The sequence below is a fragment of the Saccostrea cucullata genome, unplaced genomic scaffold (genome assembly GCF_032062105.1).
Source record: "Saccostrea cucullata isolate Sc308-1 unplaced genomic scaffold, CSIRO_AGI_Scuc_v1 ctg2300, whole genome shotgun sequence".
Lineage (NCBI taxonomy): Eukaryota > Metazoa > Mollusca > Bivalvia > Ostreida > Ostreidae > Saccostrea > Saccostrea cuccullata.
In genome coordinates this window covers 20,237-39,380 of record NW_026935894.1, presented here as the reverse complement: position 1 = coordinate 39,380, position 19,144 = coordinate 20,237, and the positions used below count along the sequence as shown (strand labels likewise).

The following is a 19,144-nucleotide window of genomic DNA, read 5'->3' as shown; positions in this document are numbered from 1 at the left end:
GGGGTCATGATTTGAACAAACTTGAATCTACACTACCTGTGAATGCTTCCAAATAAATATGATCAATTATGGCATTGGTATTCTTGAGAAGAAGATTTTAAAAGAATTTTCCTATATATTTCTATGTAAAACTTTGGTCGGCCATTTTGGCCCCGCCCTACCCCTGGGGGTCATGATTTGAACAAACTTGAATCTACACTACCTGAGGATGCATCCATACGAATATGATCAATTATGGCTTTGCTATTCTTGAGAAGAAGATTTTTAAAGAATTTTCCTATATATTTCTATGTAAAACTTTGGTCGGCCATTTTGGCCCCGCCCTACCCCTGGGGGTCATGATTTGAACAAATTTGAATCTACAGTACCTGAGAATGCTTCCATATAAATATGATCAACTATGGCTTTGTTGTTTTTGAGAAGAAGATTTTTACAGAAATTTCCTATATATTTCTATGTAAAACTTTGGTCGGCCATTTTGGCCCCGCCCTTCCCCCGGGGGTCATGATTTGAACAAACTTGAATCTACAGTACCTGAGGATGTTTCCCCATAAGTTTCATCTTTCCTGGCACAGTGGTTCTTGAGAAGAAGATTTTTAAAACATGCTACCAAATTTTCATTAATTCCCAATTATCTCCCCTTGAATGAGGGCGTGGCCCTTTATTTGAACAAATTTGACTTCCCTTCAGCCAAGGATACTTTGTGGCAAGTTTGGTTGAAATTGGCCCAGCGGTTTTTGAGAAGAAGTCGAAAATGTGAAAAGTTTACAGACAGACGGACGGACAGACAGACAGACGCCGGACAAAATGTGATCAGAAAAGCTCACTTGAGCGTTCGGCTCAGGTGAGCTAAAAACTCCAAGGCACTTTTGGACAATTTGAAATCACAAGGTTTTACCAAAATCAACAGCTTAAAAACTTACGATTTTTTAACTTTATACACAACTATTCCCCTCTATAAATTGAAGTTCAGCCTTTTGATATCATTGGCAGCTGCTTTTTCGAATAAAATTTAAGATTACTTACCTTGTCATTTGTCATTGGCAAAATAATTTTGTAAAATAACATTCTGATTGTACATACAAGTACTCTGAACTTGATATCAAAAAGATACCCGAGTTTCTGAATAACAACGTTGTTTTTGGAGACCAGGTCTTTCAACAATCCATTGAAATTATGAAACCACGATCCGCGAATTTCGCCCCGTTATATTATTAGGAGACCTATTTTTGTATTCATATGAAGAAGAATTTATCTAAAGTCTTAAACGTGAAAAGAAGAAAACACTTGCTGTGGCCTTTAACTCGACATTTAGATATATCGACGAGGTATTTTCAATTAACAATGGTAATTTCCATTCTTATGTCGATGCGATATATCCTGGTGAGCTTGAGATAAAAGATACCAAAGAGTCTGACACATCTGCTTCATATTTGGATATTTTACTTGAAAAGGACGTAAATGTAATCTAACAACCAAGCTCTATAAAAAACGTGATGGCTCTAACTTTTCAATCGTCAACTTTCCTTACTATCTCAGTTGATTCGGAACGCAAAAGCATGTTCTACGTATGAACAATTTCTTAAACGAGGTAAATTATTGACAAACAATTTAATGAAACAAGAATATCAGCAGTCTTAATTATTAAAAGTCACCATTTCGCAATTTCTCTGGTCGATACAATGACCTTGCAAATGCAATGTTTCAGTGATTCAAATGCTGACTGACGTTTTTCATACTTATTGTTAGTGCATTATTTATACACGGGATTTTTCCGCTATTTCCCGATCATGACAAGGAGCACCCGGCTGTTGTAACCGGTCGGCAGAAGATGCTCACTTCTCCATGGCATTGATCCCACATCTGATGTTTTGGAGGTCCGTGTTTGCTCTGCTCCTATTTTGTATTGTTTTATGGATTTTTGATCTTGAATACTGTTCTTTATCTCCATATGTTTCATTTATGGAAATAATTATGGAAAATATCAGGTTGAAACTTTATAATTTTAATCTACGAGGGTTGTCCGATAAAATTGTGACAGCTTTCTGCACTGAAAAATAATCATCACTGCGTTTTATAATTTTTAATACTCTTTAGTACGTTTTTCATCAATATTCATAGCAAATTTGCATGAATTAACAAATTATGATGCAATGTTACATGTATGTGTTGTATCGCCTTATGGAGTACGGATAATAACGTCAAAGTGTCTAAAGCAGCGTCACCTTCCCTCTTTGCTAAAATAAATAATTGAATAAGTCACACTAATTTTACGAATTTCATTGATGCACATAATTATGTCGCCCCGAACGAAGTCGGGGACGACATATTGCGATTGTACGCATGTTTTTTTTTTTAATCCAGGCTGTTTCTCGGAGATGGCTGGGACAATCTTCTTGAAACTTTCCTCAAAGGACGATCACTGGTTGTAGTTGTGCAGTGGGGTCGTTCAGTTCCAATATGTCTATCGTTGTCATGAAAACCTGTAAAAAGCGACGAATTTTGTCCGCGAGTGTTCTCTCTGGTCCCTTAAACGTTCGTCATGAAACTTTTTTTATTTTAATGATTAGTATCTGTAGTTGTGCTATTCGTATTTAAAATTTTCAAATAATCGATTATTGCCATGGAAACCAAGGGAAAGTGAAAATTCTTTACTTTGATTTTTAAATCAATGTACTGAAAGTACTGAAACGAATTGATGGTTAAAGTACTGAAAGGACTGATACGAATTGATGGTTGTCCAGGATTAGCTAATGTGTATTGTTTTAATGATACAAAAGATGAAAGTCTTGTCCAGTTTGGGGCGACATACGCTATTGCTTGCAATAGCAGACTTTCTAGTTGTATTTCCTTTTCTTCCTCCAAAATCAGTCGAGAAACCAATCTCATTCACCAATGCAGCTTTCTAATGATTTATTATTAAGTTATCCTCACTACCATTCAACAAAAAGACAATTTTATATCGACGGTCTACAGTGACAGAGTCCTTCGCTCTTTACCTGTTTGCCCGCACGTTTTGTTCTACCTGGGGACACGGTAAAAAAAGATTTCGCGTACGATCTGCTGATATTTATATACATATAAAATTTTTCACCTTCTGAATTCATGTATATTCTCTTAGGGCGTCATTACCATATCCAAATCAGAACGAAATACTTTCCAGTGCGTAATAAAACATTGCCATTTTTCGTGTGCTGACTTTATCAGTTTCCCATTTCAAATGCTCGGGAAACTGCCAAAAATGACAAAAATGCCTTGGAAAAGACAACACAATAGTCAAGGAACTAAAATTGGGATAATTTTTACTTCAAAGTTTTCTATTTATAATTTTATTTCGGAAAAAAAAAATAATCGCATATTTGATAATGAAAGCCTGGTCTCTTTTAATCGTGTGCCGTAGGACCGTTCCCTGTGCATATTCAGCATAATATACCTTTATTTTTGTCAATATTTTATAAAGAAAAAATAATAATATGCTCTTATATATGATAAATTAATATTTGCTGAAAATTTCAGCTCAGTTCGTTCATTTTTTTTCAAGAAAAACGCTTTGTCGACGATTTAACCGGACAACCCTAGTAAAAAACCCAACACTTCTTAAATGCCCTCTCCATCTGGAATAGTGAGAGAAAAATAATTCTTGACAAACAAGTTCGGTTTCACATAACTGTCAATACGTACATTTGATTGTTTTTCTGTCCTGGCATGTTATAAAGTAAGCCGAATCTGAAGCTTTGAGTGATATATTTTGTTAAAACATAAATTAACAATCAAATAGATTCTTTTCAACAATTAAGTCTGACCCTAAGTTTTACTCATGAAAACATTGATTTGTTAATAAATGAATTAGGCGGATCCATGATTATGGAACGCCGTAACTACCTTATGTGGAGAACTTTCCTTAAATGCTGGTAATCTGACATTATATGATGGTACTTTGTCATTATATGCTACTACTTTGTCATTATATGCAACTTCTTTGTCATTATATGCTACTACTTTGTCATTATATGTTACTACTTTTTCATTATATGCTACTACTTTGTCATTATATGCTACTACATTGTCATTATATGCTACTAATTTTCATTATATGCTACTACTTTGTCATTATATGCTACTACTTTGTCATTATATGATGATACTTCAACATTATATAAAGATGAATTTCAAATAGGTATAGCATCGAGATCGGGATACTGTTAACTAGTAAACTAGTTTAAGGAAAAAATGGCGCAAAATTGTAAAAACGCGATTACATTGAAAAGCATCCTCGAGGAACTAAAGATGGGTCCGCAGGTGATCTATAGATTTGTAGAAGAGAGAGTAGATGTTGATAATATTTTAAGCTTGAGCGATGAACAATTGAGCAGTTATAAATGTGATATCATTAATGTGCTTTACAGCAATAATTAAAAAAAAAAACGTTGGGATATAAAATATTACATTCAGGTGATAGTCATACTACTGATTCAGTAATAAATACGCATGTTTCCTAAAGTTTTTTGCATTAATGAATTCATTTAAACCTAGAAAATGTTATGAAAATTTTGAATAAATTTTGTACACCAATAAAAAGAAATCGCTAAAAACCCAAAATCCGGGACCGTCGGGAGTCGGGAAGACTAGATTTACCGCTTGCCCTTAAATCCGCCACTGGTGTTTGAACTCCTCTCGATCTTGCATTTGACCATTTCTCGAAGATGAGACTAAGAAGTAAATCTAAATTTCCAAAATTTTAAACAAGCATTTATAAACATTGCAGACAAACACACACAGTGGACAAAAAGCTGTATACATAAAATAGTGCACAGTACTGCAGTATATTAATAAGAATTTCCGAAACCTATCAAACCATTCCTGTCCGAAAAATCAAATTCTTCAGGAAACACAATCCTGTCATGTGAAAATGATGACAGAAATTTGAGTTATACAAAAGAAACATACAACACTTCATTGAATTTTATGCTAATGTGAAAAAGATAATTAAAGTCTGAATGCCATTTGGGAAACGTTGTATTTACTCAGAAAATTGATTTTAAAAAACTGAAAAAGATGAAGGGACTAATGTAATTAAGAAATCTGAACTTTCCCTAGTGCGGTCAACTCAGTGGCGTTTTCAGACCAATTTTCATGATTACTTTTCCCTCATAGACTTATAAAAGTTCAGGTAATCTCTTTGTACAATTAAGAAGATCCTCTATTTACGAAAGAATTTAACGCACTTTGAAAATAATATATTTGCTATCAAAGCTCTATAATATAGATCATATTGACGCACTTTTAAAAAAGTGAACGGATTGGTCATATTCAAGCAAATGCCTATATTTTGTCATATCATTGCAAAACACGTGAGAGTGGAGCATGGGATTAACCCCCCTCCCCGCACTAAAATGCCTTATGTAAGTACGGTGACAATGAACATTAATGTATTTTCAATCTGAAAATAACTGCAATTCAATCTTTATTTTTATTGTATTTTGAGTTTTTTCAAATATGACCTTTAGGGCTACATGTACTAGACGTATAACAAAATAGGGTCCAACTGCATAATAGGATGGTCGTTTTATTGTTATTTGATAGGCTTGAAAAATAAAATGTAAAATCCCGAACAATGTCATGCTACATAAAAACTGTTATTTTTGTCACCCAAATTTTTCCATAAATAAATAACTTCATTCCATATTTCGTTCCATATTTTGTTTCCATAACATACCTATATATATTTGATTAGATGATGAAAAAACCGATATTTGCTAAGTATTAACAGGGAAATAATTATTTTTGAATTTTATACCAATTTTTTGTATTGTATATAGATTTGTAACTAATATAGTTAGTTGGAAAGTATTGCTTTGATCAGAGATATCGTCCCTGAACCTCTCTTCCTTTATATAACTGCAAGTGTATTGTATTTGTAGGATAGTTTATCTCAATTTTTATCTATTTAATTTCTTTCTCAAATTTCTTTAGAGATAGTTTGTTAATGTCATACCAGTAATGCAAATACATATATTTGAGCAGGAAAGATAAGGAGGTGTGCCGAGGGACCTTCTACTTGTCTTTTTCTCGATGAATGTAGTTCATCATTATTTCGAAAGAAACAATAAAATAATGCATTTATTAATTTAATCTCAGTTCAAAATACTTATTTTTAACATATTTTTTCAAAGTAGGTTGAGTGTCTCCAAAGTTAAAAATGGCGATGTGCACTCTAAAACAATTCTGAATTTTTTTTTGCAAAGTACGTTGAATTTGGCCCAATTTAACGCACTTTGGGTTTTTGTCAAAGTGCGCTGATTTTGTCCCAAATTTAACACACCTCGACGATTTTTTTCAAAGTTCGTAATTTTTTTTTTCAAAGTGCGTTGATACAGGACCTAGTTGGTTCAACAATGATAAATTTAATTTTAATTCTAATTAATTTGTTAACATTTAACCATAAAGCCAAACTTCTTTATGATACAATGTAAAAAAAAACAACAGATTTTCAGATGCATATTTTCTTAAAGATCAATACAAGAATTAATCACTAAATTGTTCTTTTAATTCAATGGAGTGGCAACTTTTCATGCAGAAATTCGTACCAAAATAAATATTTAGTTTAGGATTTACTATTTTAAGAATGGATTTCTTTATCGCTAAATAGATTAAATACACAGAATAAACCGATAAACAAGGTGCTAGTCCTTCTGACCAATCAGATAATTAAGAAATAAACAACAATGTTAAAAAGTTTTCTGGGAAATGACTTTTTAGTTGGTCACGTGATCAAATCCTGTGAAGCCTAAAGTGCTTCTCAGTAGATTTGATCACGTACCAACTAAAAGTTAATTTCCCAGTGAACTTTTTAACATTGTTGTTTATTACTTATATTTACATTTGAGACGAATAAATTTCGAGTTGAATTGCAGTATTACCCGAACGGGCCGCCGTATTCCTACGTTGTGACGCGCAATGACCTAGAAGTTGTTTGGTCAAAGTTAGTTTACCTCGCTCCAACATTTGAATGTTTACATTCATGTTTAGCAGTCCAGTTCAGGAAATATACTTGTACATAGTGAAAGAACAATGATCGCTGCTGAGAATAATCTAATTATTCCATAAGTTCTTACAATATTTGAAGTCAACAGCGGCGGTATCGCCTGTTTTACATAACTCAATAGGAATTTCAAGTTAAAAAGGTAAGTGCAGCTTTAGGCTACTCTACAGTATTCAAAACCTTATTCACATCAGAACAACATTTATTGTACACCACGTTATTGAAAATATATCTATATTGTATATCATTTTCTCTTTTTCATCGTTATTAACTTAGAAACATTCTAAAACAAGTTGCATCGTGACAGAAATATGTAACCATGTCCACATAATTATCACATCGCTCTGTGATTCGGTCGCGCTATGACTTCCGACCCCCAAATAACATTCACAGAGAATTGAATATATTTTCACTTTAATAGGTTCATCTGAGAAAGATATTTGCAAATGTAAATATCAGCATTTGTACAAACCAATGAGAAAATAAATAAAACACGTGGTTTTATAGTTTTTTGCTCAAAAGATCTTTTGGAATAATTTTTTTGTAAACTTTTTGCACTTTTAGGTAGAATATAATATTTACGACAATTCTACCGTGAAAAAACACGACTTGAAAGTTTAGAAAACGTTTTAAGTGGGATAAAAGATATGTCACTAAGAGGTAGCAATCCCAAAAGTTAAACTTACCTTAAAATTAGATATAAATACGGAAAATTTTTCAGGTTTTAAAGCCTGACAAAAAAATCTTACCAAATGGATAACAGTCTTAATTATTTTTTGAGTGTTTATAACAAAACCGTCCATGCAGTTTCTGGTATGCAAGGTAAGATATCGATATTTGGATAAAACGCAATCATGTACATAATTAATATTCTCTTTTCTCTACGTTGTACGCCTTTCCTTATGCCCATTTGTAAAACGTCTGCATAGCTTAGTATTCGGCGCTTATAAAATCCGTGATATTTTAAAACTGTAGGTAGTCCATAGTTATAATAAACACTTGTGTGAGGTGGATCTATATACACATGGAATTTAAAAGCATCATCGATGAAAATCGTAGGGCTAAGCAAAATTATATTTACCAACAAATAGTATATGCTGGTAATTGTTATAATTGAACTTGATAAGAACTTGCTGGTGTGATTTATTCTTCTGTAAACGATTACATTGTATCATGCATTTTTTTCTTTAACGAGATTTAAATGTCAAGGTTGTTCATGGTAAATATGTGGGGAATACCTTATTCTTCAAAAGTTTTGATCTTACTTCAAAAGATTTTTTGTTAAAAAAATCTTTTTGAGAAAAAAAAGAACAAAAGCACGTGTTTTCTTTTTGTATTTTTTAAAATATGTTTTGGAGTATGTAAAAATGCTGTTGTCTGATTGGGCAGAAAAAATAATTACGTGTACATGATGTATATTAATGGCAAATTTTAGTTATCGTTCTTGACTTCCATATTTTGAAATCGTCCAGAACTGTTGAAGTTCACACTTTTTTGTCAAACAATAACATGGCTGAAAAATTGCCGACAACAATATTCAATCAATCAATCAATCAAACAATAAATATTTTTATTTATATGTAGTTAAGTTTCCAAATTAGTTCTATTAATTTTTCAATTTTTTTTAACTGCGTGTTTGTCAAAACAGGAAATAGGCATTTAAATTTTGAAACAATAGTAAACACACATACTAAAGTTTAAGAAAATTATAGATTGCATGCTTTTTCCTCCGTGCACCTGAATGGCATGTGGGACTTCATTATCATTCACAAACAATAATGAAAGCAAAACTTCCACTCCCATTTGTTTTTTTTTTACCTTCCTATAGATCTTAAAAAGAATCAAGGCCAGATTCATAACGGTAACCAGCGTAAAGGTCATAGTCAAAATCGTCACCATACGAATCTGAATCATCGTCATACATGTACATATCTAAGTAATCCGAATCATAATATTCATCATAATAAACATCGTCTTCAGAGTCTTCAGGCGTGTTAAAGTACGCAGACATGCTAAAAGAGAAAGTTTTTATTATCTAACAATAAACACAATCAGAATAAATATTACTGTTTTCATGAAAATTACACATTATTGTATATTTCTTATTTCATTAGAGAATGAGTTTTGCTATACCTTTCTTCTTTTTCTATTTGTATTGTTTCCACTTCTTCCATGTGTTCTCTCAAAGACAGAAACGTCTTAATTCGGTCTGGAAGAGGGAGCCGCATTATTTTTGATTCAATTTCAGATCCTTGGCCAACATTGATCAAATGATTTCGTATGACATCTTTACATAAAGACGACAAGGAAAAATCTACGTCTTGAAATATCTCGAGAAGTTTTAAGAACTCCCTCTTATCATTTTCGTAGCAAACTCTGTTATACCATCTTTTCTTAAAGATAAATGAACTCTCAGGCTGTTCTAGGTTACACTTCCTGAAATTCTCATCATTTTGGAAGTCATATCCACATTTTATTAGTGCTCCTGCTGCTTTTAAGTATCCATGTTTTGTTAAATTGGCCAATATTGATTCTTCGCTACTGCTGTCAAAATAAAAATAAAATATGTCTTTAATTTATATAAATAATTTAAAACATCGTTTTAATTGTAATCAAAAGTAAGGTTAATTTTAAATGATTTACTAGTTCTAATTGTAACGTAGATTGAAAATGTTACCAAACGATCCCCTACAGCCTGTTTTTAACGTCCATTTGCTATATATTTATTATATTAAGCAAATTATGACCTTCAACTCGACTTTCAAATATATCAATGACGTAATGTATTGTTAATTAACAACGGTAATTTCCATTCCTACGTCGATACGATATATCCAGGAGAGCTTGAGATTAAAGACACGACAGAGTCTGACACATCTGTCTCATACTTGGATATTTTACTTGAAAAAGACGTTGATGGTAATCTTACAACCAAGCTATATGATAAACGTGAATACTTTAACTTTTCTATCGTCATCTTCCCTTACTTATACAGCAATATACCTTCATCATCTGCATACAGAGTGTATATATCTCAGTTGATTAGCAAGAGCATGCTCTACGTATGAACAATTTCTTAAACGAGTTAAATTATTGACAAGCAAGTTGATAAAACAAGAATTTCAACAGTCTCGTTTGAAGGCATCATTTCGAGAGCCCTACGGTCGATACAATGACCTTGACAAATACAATTTATTATTGAGTCAAATGCTATTGACGTTTTTTATACCAATTGTTAGTCCTTTATTTATACACTGAATTGACGACGGGTTTTTTCCCGTTATTTCCTGATCATGACAAGAAGCACACGGCGGTTGTGACCGGTCGGCAGGGGATGTTCACTCTTCCATTTCACCTGATCCCAACTCTCATGTTTTGGAGGTCCGTGTTTGCTCTGCTCCTGCTTTATTTTGTTTTATGGAGTTTTGATCTTGAATACTCTTCGTTATCTCCTTATGTTTCGTTTCTACTAAATACCTATTTTTTTCATTAAAAATAAACGACAAAAGGCCCATGGGCCACATCATTGACCTTATCACTTTGGCTAGTTATGTATTATTTTAGTAGTGTCAACCTATTCCTATAGGGAAGAGGCAGGATTTGAAGAAACTTGAATTTACACTGAGTATTTTATCATATTTCTTTGACAACTCATGGCTCTTACAGTTTTGAAATAAAATATTCATATACGTTTTATCTTCTATTCGCCCAACCTTACCCCTGCGATCATGATTTGAAAAAAAATTGAATCCACACAGCCTGAGGATGTTGCCACATAAATTAAAATTTTTCTGGTCTAGTGGTTCTGTAGAAGAATATTTTCAAAGATTTCTCCTTTGTATCCCAGACCTATGTAAAACTTAGATCGTCCATAGCGAACCCGCTTTACCCCAAATCTGAATAAAAATAACGTAAAGAAACACGTATGAACAATTTCTAAAACGAGATAAATTACTGACAAGCAAGATGACTAAACAAGAATATCAGTAGTCTCGTATAAAGTCATCATTTCGTAAGTTCTATGGTCGATACAATGACCTTGTCAGCAAATACAATTTATCATTGAGTCAAATGCTGACAACGTTTTTCATACCAATTGTTAGTCCATTATTTATACACTGAATTGACGACAAATTTTTTCCGTTATTTCCTGATCATGACAGGGAGCACACGGCGGGTGTGACCGGTCGGCAGGGGATTCAAATTCCTCCATGGCACCTGATCCCACCTCTGATGTTTTTGGGGTCCTTGTTTGCTCTGCTCTTATTTTATGGACATTGAGATTGAATATTGTTCGTTATCTCCATATCCTTCTTCATATAAATATGACCAATAATTGTTTGTGGATCTTGAGAAGAAAATTTTTCTCAGATTTCTCCTACGATTCCTGTGTAAATCTTTGATGATACATTGTGGCCCCACTCTTCGCCAGGGGGTCATGATTTGAACAAAGAACTATATGCGGTATTAACCAACATTTGCCCCCCAAAATCAAACTTTGATGGAGTAATATTCAATTAAGTCCTTAAACAGGGGAGTATATGCTGACTTCAAAGCACTGAATAATTTCATAAGTAATGACGTCATATGTACGTAATGACGTCACAAATATGACGTAAATTTCAGTTTTTTATGAATTTTGCAGAAAAATGTACATATTTCGTCGATATTTTAAATAAAAGTCACCGAGCGCATGTGTGTTCAGGATTAATATTTTGATATAATGTGTAGAATGATAATATCAATGAAATATGTCAATATTGTTCCTGAACACACATGCGCTCTATAAATTCTAAAGCTTAAATTGTTGAAATTTTGTCCATTTTGTCCTCTTTCTGAAAAAGGATATAAAATCGGACTAGTTTGTGACGTCATAAAAACAGAAATTGTGAATACACTGCTCTGGAACTATAATATTTTCTGTTAACTTATATTTCTCGTACAATTTATTGAATTCAGCACATTTCAGGAAGTTTTCAAAATTTGACTTTTGTGGGGGCAAACATATGCAATATACCGCATATAGTTCTTTGAATCTACATTAAATAAAGATGCTTCCACATAAATTTCAATTATTATGACCCAGTGGTTCTGGAGAAGAATATTTGAAAAAGATGTCATTATTTTTGCTACTAATTTGTAATTATTTCCCCATGGAAGTAGTGGACCTTCGTTTGAACAAATAATTCCCTTTACCCATGCAAAGATATTGTATGCGTACTTAATTTGGCTTATTCAAAATTCAGCGTAATCACCGGGTATAGACTTGTTTGCGTCATCATAAATTAGTGCTACACATGTCCGTTCGGTATAATGTGTACTTGTAGTTATGTGAACTATTTCTTAGCGCTATTCATGACTTAGCTCATTGTTGTCTGTGCCAAAGCCGCTAAAATATAAAGCCCACTTTTTAAAGTACACATACAGATTGTTGAAAGTTTGGTTGAAATTGGCCCAGCGGTTCTTGAGAAGTAAAAATTTGTAAAATTTAAAGAAGGACACACAGACAGATGGACGACGGACAAAATGTGAGCAGCAAAGCTCAAGAGCTACCAAGTATTCGCTCAAATTAGCTAACAGCTGCCCAACATGTCTCCAAAGAAAGTAATGTTATTTACATCCAAAAAAGAGAGAAAACAAAGAAAAAAGTTACTGCCCCTGTGGAATTCGAACCTCCCAGCAAGGGGACAATCGGGTGATCGGTCATCTCTTTGCAATAAATGCACGCATCAAGATGTTGAAAACATAATAATAAGAATTCTTAGAAAACACAGCAAACCCCGAAGAAAAAGAGGGAAAACATCAAAAAAGAAAAAAATGGACTACATGTATTTGAATTCACTTTCGTTTGCAATGTCGAAGATGAAAACTTAAGGTCGATCAGCATATCCATATGTGATGCTCTTTGCCAGGTAAGACGAAAGGCCTTACTAATTAATAATAACAAGAAGAAACGGAGTAAAACCAAATGAAAATAAGAAACTGAGAAAAACAATAAGTTTGTAGACATCAAATAGTGAACATTATCACTCCAAATACTATCATGTTGCTTTATAATTTACATGAAGTAAAAAAACTAACCAGAGCAATGTTTTCATTTTTGTACCAAAAAACGATCCCCCACAAATTAACAAATTAAACAATGAGAGGTCAATTTCTGCATATGTTCTTGTCTCCATCTGAACAATTTTCTTCGAATTTCTTTCTTTTGTGATCCTTTTTATGAGATTTGAAAGAGGAAATGTCCCATATGTATTTAATTTGTTAACACTGCACCCGTGATTCAGCAAAAGTGTAGCTATCATCTTTCTCTCAGTGTCTTTTTCTGCAAGAGACGAAAATTAAAAATTTACAACTTATAACTCAAGAATAAAAAAAGTTGATCAATGAATAACTCGAACCATGAATTTAAAGGTTAATCGTATCTTTGTTAGATGTGTAACTTTGACGTCTATTTTTCAAAATATTTCACAGCTTTAAATAAAATGCAAATAATTTAACTGACAGAAATCATTAACTAGGAACTTTTAAATGGAAAAATACCGTTAACCATAGAATAGCCCTTATCAGATGCTCGTAGAACATAAGCCTAAGTTTTATTTGAAAACGAGGTTTAAAGATATGCTTGATTACACTACTGTATGCATATAAAAATTAAATTATGTATTAATTTGAAGATTGACCAAGTATGAATTATAAGTAATCTCTTACTTAAATCGCAGGCTAAATGCAAACACGTGTTTCCATTATTATCAGTTGCGTGAATATCAACTCCTTTATCTAATAACCCTTTCACTACTTCTGGACATCCGGACTCTATTGCTGATAACAAGATCGGTTTTTTGTCTTTGTAAGTAATTGGATTAGCTCCAATATCCATCATTTTTAGTATAAATTCGCTCCATTCAGCGTTTGGTTTGTTATAATTTATGTTCAGTATGGCCTGATGCAACGCACAATCTTTGTCCGGATCTGCTCCCTTCGACATTAAATGGATTCCAATACGCGCTCTTCCGGCAGGGTCTGTAAAAACGGCAACATGTGATGAAACTGACGTAAGCTTAAACTTGTTGTCAATATTTTTTTTTTACAAAAATGATCTCATTTGCATGTTTTATACGCAATTCTTTTAAAGAACCCTTTTTTTAAATACCAGAAAGCAGATAAAATCTCGAAGTTTAATTCATTTAATTGAATTTCAGCTGACGATAATTTACTTAACAATGATCATTGACTCACTGTACTTAAAGGAGAGTTATATTTTAAAATACCTTTTTTTCATTTATATCAGCGTTTCTTTTTACGCGCATGTTATAAAACAATGTTAACATTTTTTGATACCTGCATACTGTACTATGTCATACTGTTCTATGGGTAATAATAGAAAATATATTTTGTGATCTGCTGCACAATTATATTACTTTTTATACTACGGTGTTTTGTTTCCATTTACATTAAAGATAAAAGAAGCAAATGTGCACATTCATTGTATTTGTCAGCATTTCAATTGCTTTACGATAATAACTATGCGAGTGAAATCTGAATATAGTTTACGGACATCACCTTATACCTAGTATAATCCTAATGGAGAAAGTATGAACTCTGGCAAGCGTTTCGGAGTTTATCTGCAAGTTTATTAATTGTTATGTTTATATGTCCGTCGTAAGGGGAAAAGTTTTCATCTCATTTGTAATGAACACTATCTCCATGTTTAGACACAAAGTTGATTATACAAGAACAACTTGGTATTGCCCTTTGTACGCTAAAACAACATAGATATATCCGAAGACAAAGAGATAATAATGAGTTTTTGATTACTGAGTATGAAGTTTGACTGTTCGAACAAAGCGTGGAAAAACTAGCAGTTTGTTAAAATTTTGCGATGTAATTTTTTTTTCATTGTCTAATCAAATGGTCCTGGTTTTACTAGGTTACAAATATTTATTTTAATAGTAAAGATATCAAACAATTTATCATGAAAGACATCTTTCACATTCGCAATCTTATAGGAAAGAGTAACTAATAAAATCTTTATATAGTCATTATAGAAAAACAGATGTACATCTGTAACTGCAATTTTATTTTATAGTATTTATATTACATGAGATTGTATACAAATTAAGGGGGAGGGTTATGTCCGAGAAGTCTTATAAAATATTATCGAAATCCATCACTTTTGATTTATATCTCCATTTATCTAACTTTATGTTTTTCACAATTAGACACTTAATTTTGAGGACAATAAAGCTCCCTTCAGTTTATAATGTCTTAATTTAGATGTTTTTCAAATGCTATCGTGAAATAATTAAGTCGGATACGATGGCATACAGACACGAAATAATTTGAAATATACATGAAAGGACATGATAGAATAGCGATGTGTCTGCGACAATTAAACTGGTTCTGTATAAAACAAACTGATTATTCACCGTGAGAAAAACATTCCAATATCAGGGCTTGAAATTAAAATTATGTCCTGTGCCAAAAAGTTGAATATTCGAGGAAATTTATTTTAAAACTAGTTTATAAGATTGTAAGACTTCAAAAGAAGTATAAGACTTAGTCTTAAATGAATACATATTATTACAATTGCGCTTGAGAAAGACATATTACAAATAATGATGGCTATTTGCATTTTAAATTACCTACCACCACTTTTTCCGTTACAAACAATGGATAAAGGGGAATGGCCATAATCATCTAATGCATTAATGTCAGCCCCGCAGTCAAGAATCTTCTGAATAATATTTTCCATCTTGATTTTTTGATTTACCGTGTGGGGACTATTAAGTTCTGGGTTTAGTGCAGTTTCCCCGTCAGAGTCTTGAGCATTTACCATGTTTACATTTCCATTATCCGACGTATATTGTACGTAATCTGAAAAAAATATCTAAATATTTAAACATATTTAAATTCAAAAGCTTAAAGTACACTAAAGTCAACCCGAGCCTTTAAATTCCCACTTAATCGGGTGTTGATAACAATGACAGAGTAATTTTGTTTGAGAATTCTTAACATAATAAATAAAGTTGTTTTTGAAAAAAAAATTGGAAAAAACTGTTCATAAAGTATAATATATATAGGCAAAAGCTGTTGCCATCCTTATTAAATATATTAACATTGTATTTGGATGAATGAAACATAATCATGAGCAAAGCAAACAAAAACTGGGATGAGAACAATTTCAAGGAGGCGTTAAAGTCACCATTCGACTGGTCCACCCACTGATTGCCTTCAAATCAAATTTCAAAAACCATCAAATTAAGTTTGTTCTATTACTTCAGATGCTAAAATTTAATGTATATCTATTACATACTTTGACAGATGAAAAAAATCCAAATAAATAAATGAATAAACAAACAAGACGTTGAAGGACGTCACAAAGCAGCGAATAGCGATAAAATTTGGTTTTGCATTTGGGAAAAGTCTAAAATAAAATCTGGCAAAAAAAAAAAAAAAAAAAAAAAAAAAAAAAAATGAAAAGAGAGTTCTTGAGTAGTCAATAATTTGAATCGGTCGATGAACGTTCTGAGAAAAAACAGATAATAGTTTAAAATCTTGTCAAAAGAATTTGTAACGACATGAAACGTTGTATGCGCTTCACTGTTGCAGAACTTGTGAAAACAAAGTTACGCGGTAGAGAATTTGAAAACTAGATGTCAATGTTATGGATACATTTTTATAATTGGGGAAGACACTGCAAACCGTATATGAATGAAAAGCAATTAATTTTGAGAAACTTTCTTGCTTTTGACTTTACAATGTTTTTAGCCTTGCTCCATGTTGACAAAACATGGTGTTTTTAAATTTGGTCAATATGACTTCCATTTATCAAATGGAGGGAAACCACACATCTACAAAATAATTGCTTTTTACATCTGGAAAAGTGTTGATCATAAATCTTGTAAAATATACTATGTGGAGATTACCAACAGTAATCAAATTCAAAAATCCATTGAACAATACAAATTTTGGGCCAGAGCAAACACAGGTATCTAAAATATTTGAGGTGGGAACGTCCCCTGACAACCCGTAACACCAGCCACGTGCTCCTTGTCATGATCGGGAAATCAGTTTAGAATTTTCGAAATCAGTTAGAATGAAAAACGTCAGTCAGCATTTGACTTAATGATAGATTGTATTTGCCGATAATTTTATTGTATCGACCATAGAAATTACAAAATTATGGCTTTAAAAAAAGACTGCTGATATTCTTGTTTCATCAACTTGTTTGTCAATAACTTACCTCGTTTGAAAAATTATTCATACGTAAAACATGCTCTTGCGTATCAAAACAACTGAGAGACTCCGTATGGAGGTGATGAATGTACATTGTATATTGTAGCACACGTAAAGGGAAGCGATAAAATATAATGAAATCTATGACGTTATAATATAGACATTAAATGTTCCCCTAACTTTGAAGTTATAATCACTTTTACTATGATACTATTGTATCTCCATTTTTGTCAAGCTTCTGAAGATTGAAAATAAAAACCCTTAAGCTTTAAAGAGGTTTTATAACTTTCTTTTTGAATTTTTTAAAAAAATATTGTTATGCGATTATTGAGACTTTGTTTCAATTTTGATATACTTGCCTAAAAATTTGAACAAATTGCTATTCTTGAGTGTCCATCCGTTGATGCATAATAAATCCAAGATAATTACATTTGCTTGGTAATAGACCTGCTTCAAAAAGCCTGGTAGTGTGAACCCTTAAATGTATATAAAATGCCCCGCCAATGGTTCATTAGTAATGCAACATCAAAAGAACAAGGTACAGTTTTAAAACAAATTTGGCCCTGTATTTTGATACCCCCCGCTTGAAAAGCGGGAGGGTATATAGTAATCGGTATTTCCGTCCGTCCGTCCGTCCGTCCGTCTGTTACGCTTTGGGGTACCCATCTCTTAACCGCAACTTCTCTCATACCACCGAAGGAAATTTCATGAAACTTTCACAGAATCTTTATTACTTTTTGCCATTGTGACTTCCTATTTTACTCTTTGATCTGACATATATTTTGGATTTTCCAGAGCAAAACATGGACACTGCCATTTTATTCATATGGGAGGCGGGGGTATCATTTAGTGAGCTCATTGCTCACAGTACCTCTAGTCAATATAAAAGTGGCCAAAAAATTAAAATTTATGCTTTTGACTCCATGGAAACCCCATGTATGAAGAACAATGCCATACAATCGTATTTTTCGTATGACCTCCTCAAGGCTAATTATTACGTCTTGAACCTAAGTATGCATTTTCCTGCTTTTTCTTAAACAATCAGCAGTCTTATCTCAAGAAATAACTTGTTACATAAAGCCTTAGACAATTTGTTGCGTAAAAATAAATAATTTCAACAAATTTGATGGTTACAAAGTAGTATATTTTACCTTTTATATCTTTAATACTCCCATGGTAATTTTTGAATAACACATGCAATGCTGTTGGGCCGTCTTCAATTTCATTTACTTTCGCGCCATACTCTAGAAGTAGAGCAGCAACATTTACAGAGTTAATTTGCAATGCCGCTACAAGCGGGTTGTTGTGTTTCAGCTGTATATTTGGATCGGCACCACTATCTAGCAGGAATCTTACAGTTGTCTCAAATTCATCAGAAATGTATTCATTTCTAATGAGAAGAAAAAGAGGTGTCTCTCCATTTTTGTTGATCTCATTCACAGAAACGCCCTTTTCAACTAGATATTTCACCATTTCTTTCAAATTCTTTGTAAAACCTGAAATTAATATCTTTTATGAAAATACTGTTAACTGATTGAGATTCAGTGATGAAGAAAAAATACTATATTATATTCACCTGCACGTGACGTTCCAGGTAAATATAAGGATTTATTTTTTCTACATTGATCTAAAAATAGAACGGGAGATTCCAAATTGCTTCAAATAATTTTGAAAAGCTATTTCACAAGCTACCAACTTTACTAACGTTAATAAGTTAATATAACATTAGATAATATATAATTTGGGTTAGGGGTGTTAAAGGGGGTGCACTACAGAGAAAAAATCCCCACCCCCGAGACTTTTTAGGAAATGTTAATTTTAAACTTTTTTCAGCTTTCAATTTCCCCTGATAATCTTCCCTCT

The 19,144-nt window shown here is 32.6% G+C and overlaps 1 protein-coding gene across 1 annotated transcript; it reads right to left on the bottom strand.

The window, feature by feature from the left end:
- Positions 1–8,614: 8,614 nt before the first annotated feature.
- LOC134244127 (putative ankyrin repeat protein RF_0381) lies at positions 8,615–18,774 on the bottom strand. Its single transcript, XM_062726402.1, has 6 exons — positions 18,433–18,774; positions 15,692–15,919; positions 13,754–14,065; positions 13,124–13,367; positions 9,176–9,586; positions 8,615–9,054 (listed from the first exon to the last, which is right to left on the bottom strand). Exons 1-6 carry the CDS (start codon positions 18,752–18,754, stop codon positions 8,874–8,876), a joined length of 1,698 nt encoding a protein of 565 aa, XP_062582386.1. The 5' UTR covers positions 18,755–18,774; the 3' UTR covers positions 8,615–8,873.
- Positions 18,775–19,144: the final 370 nt, after the last annotated feature.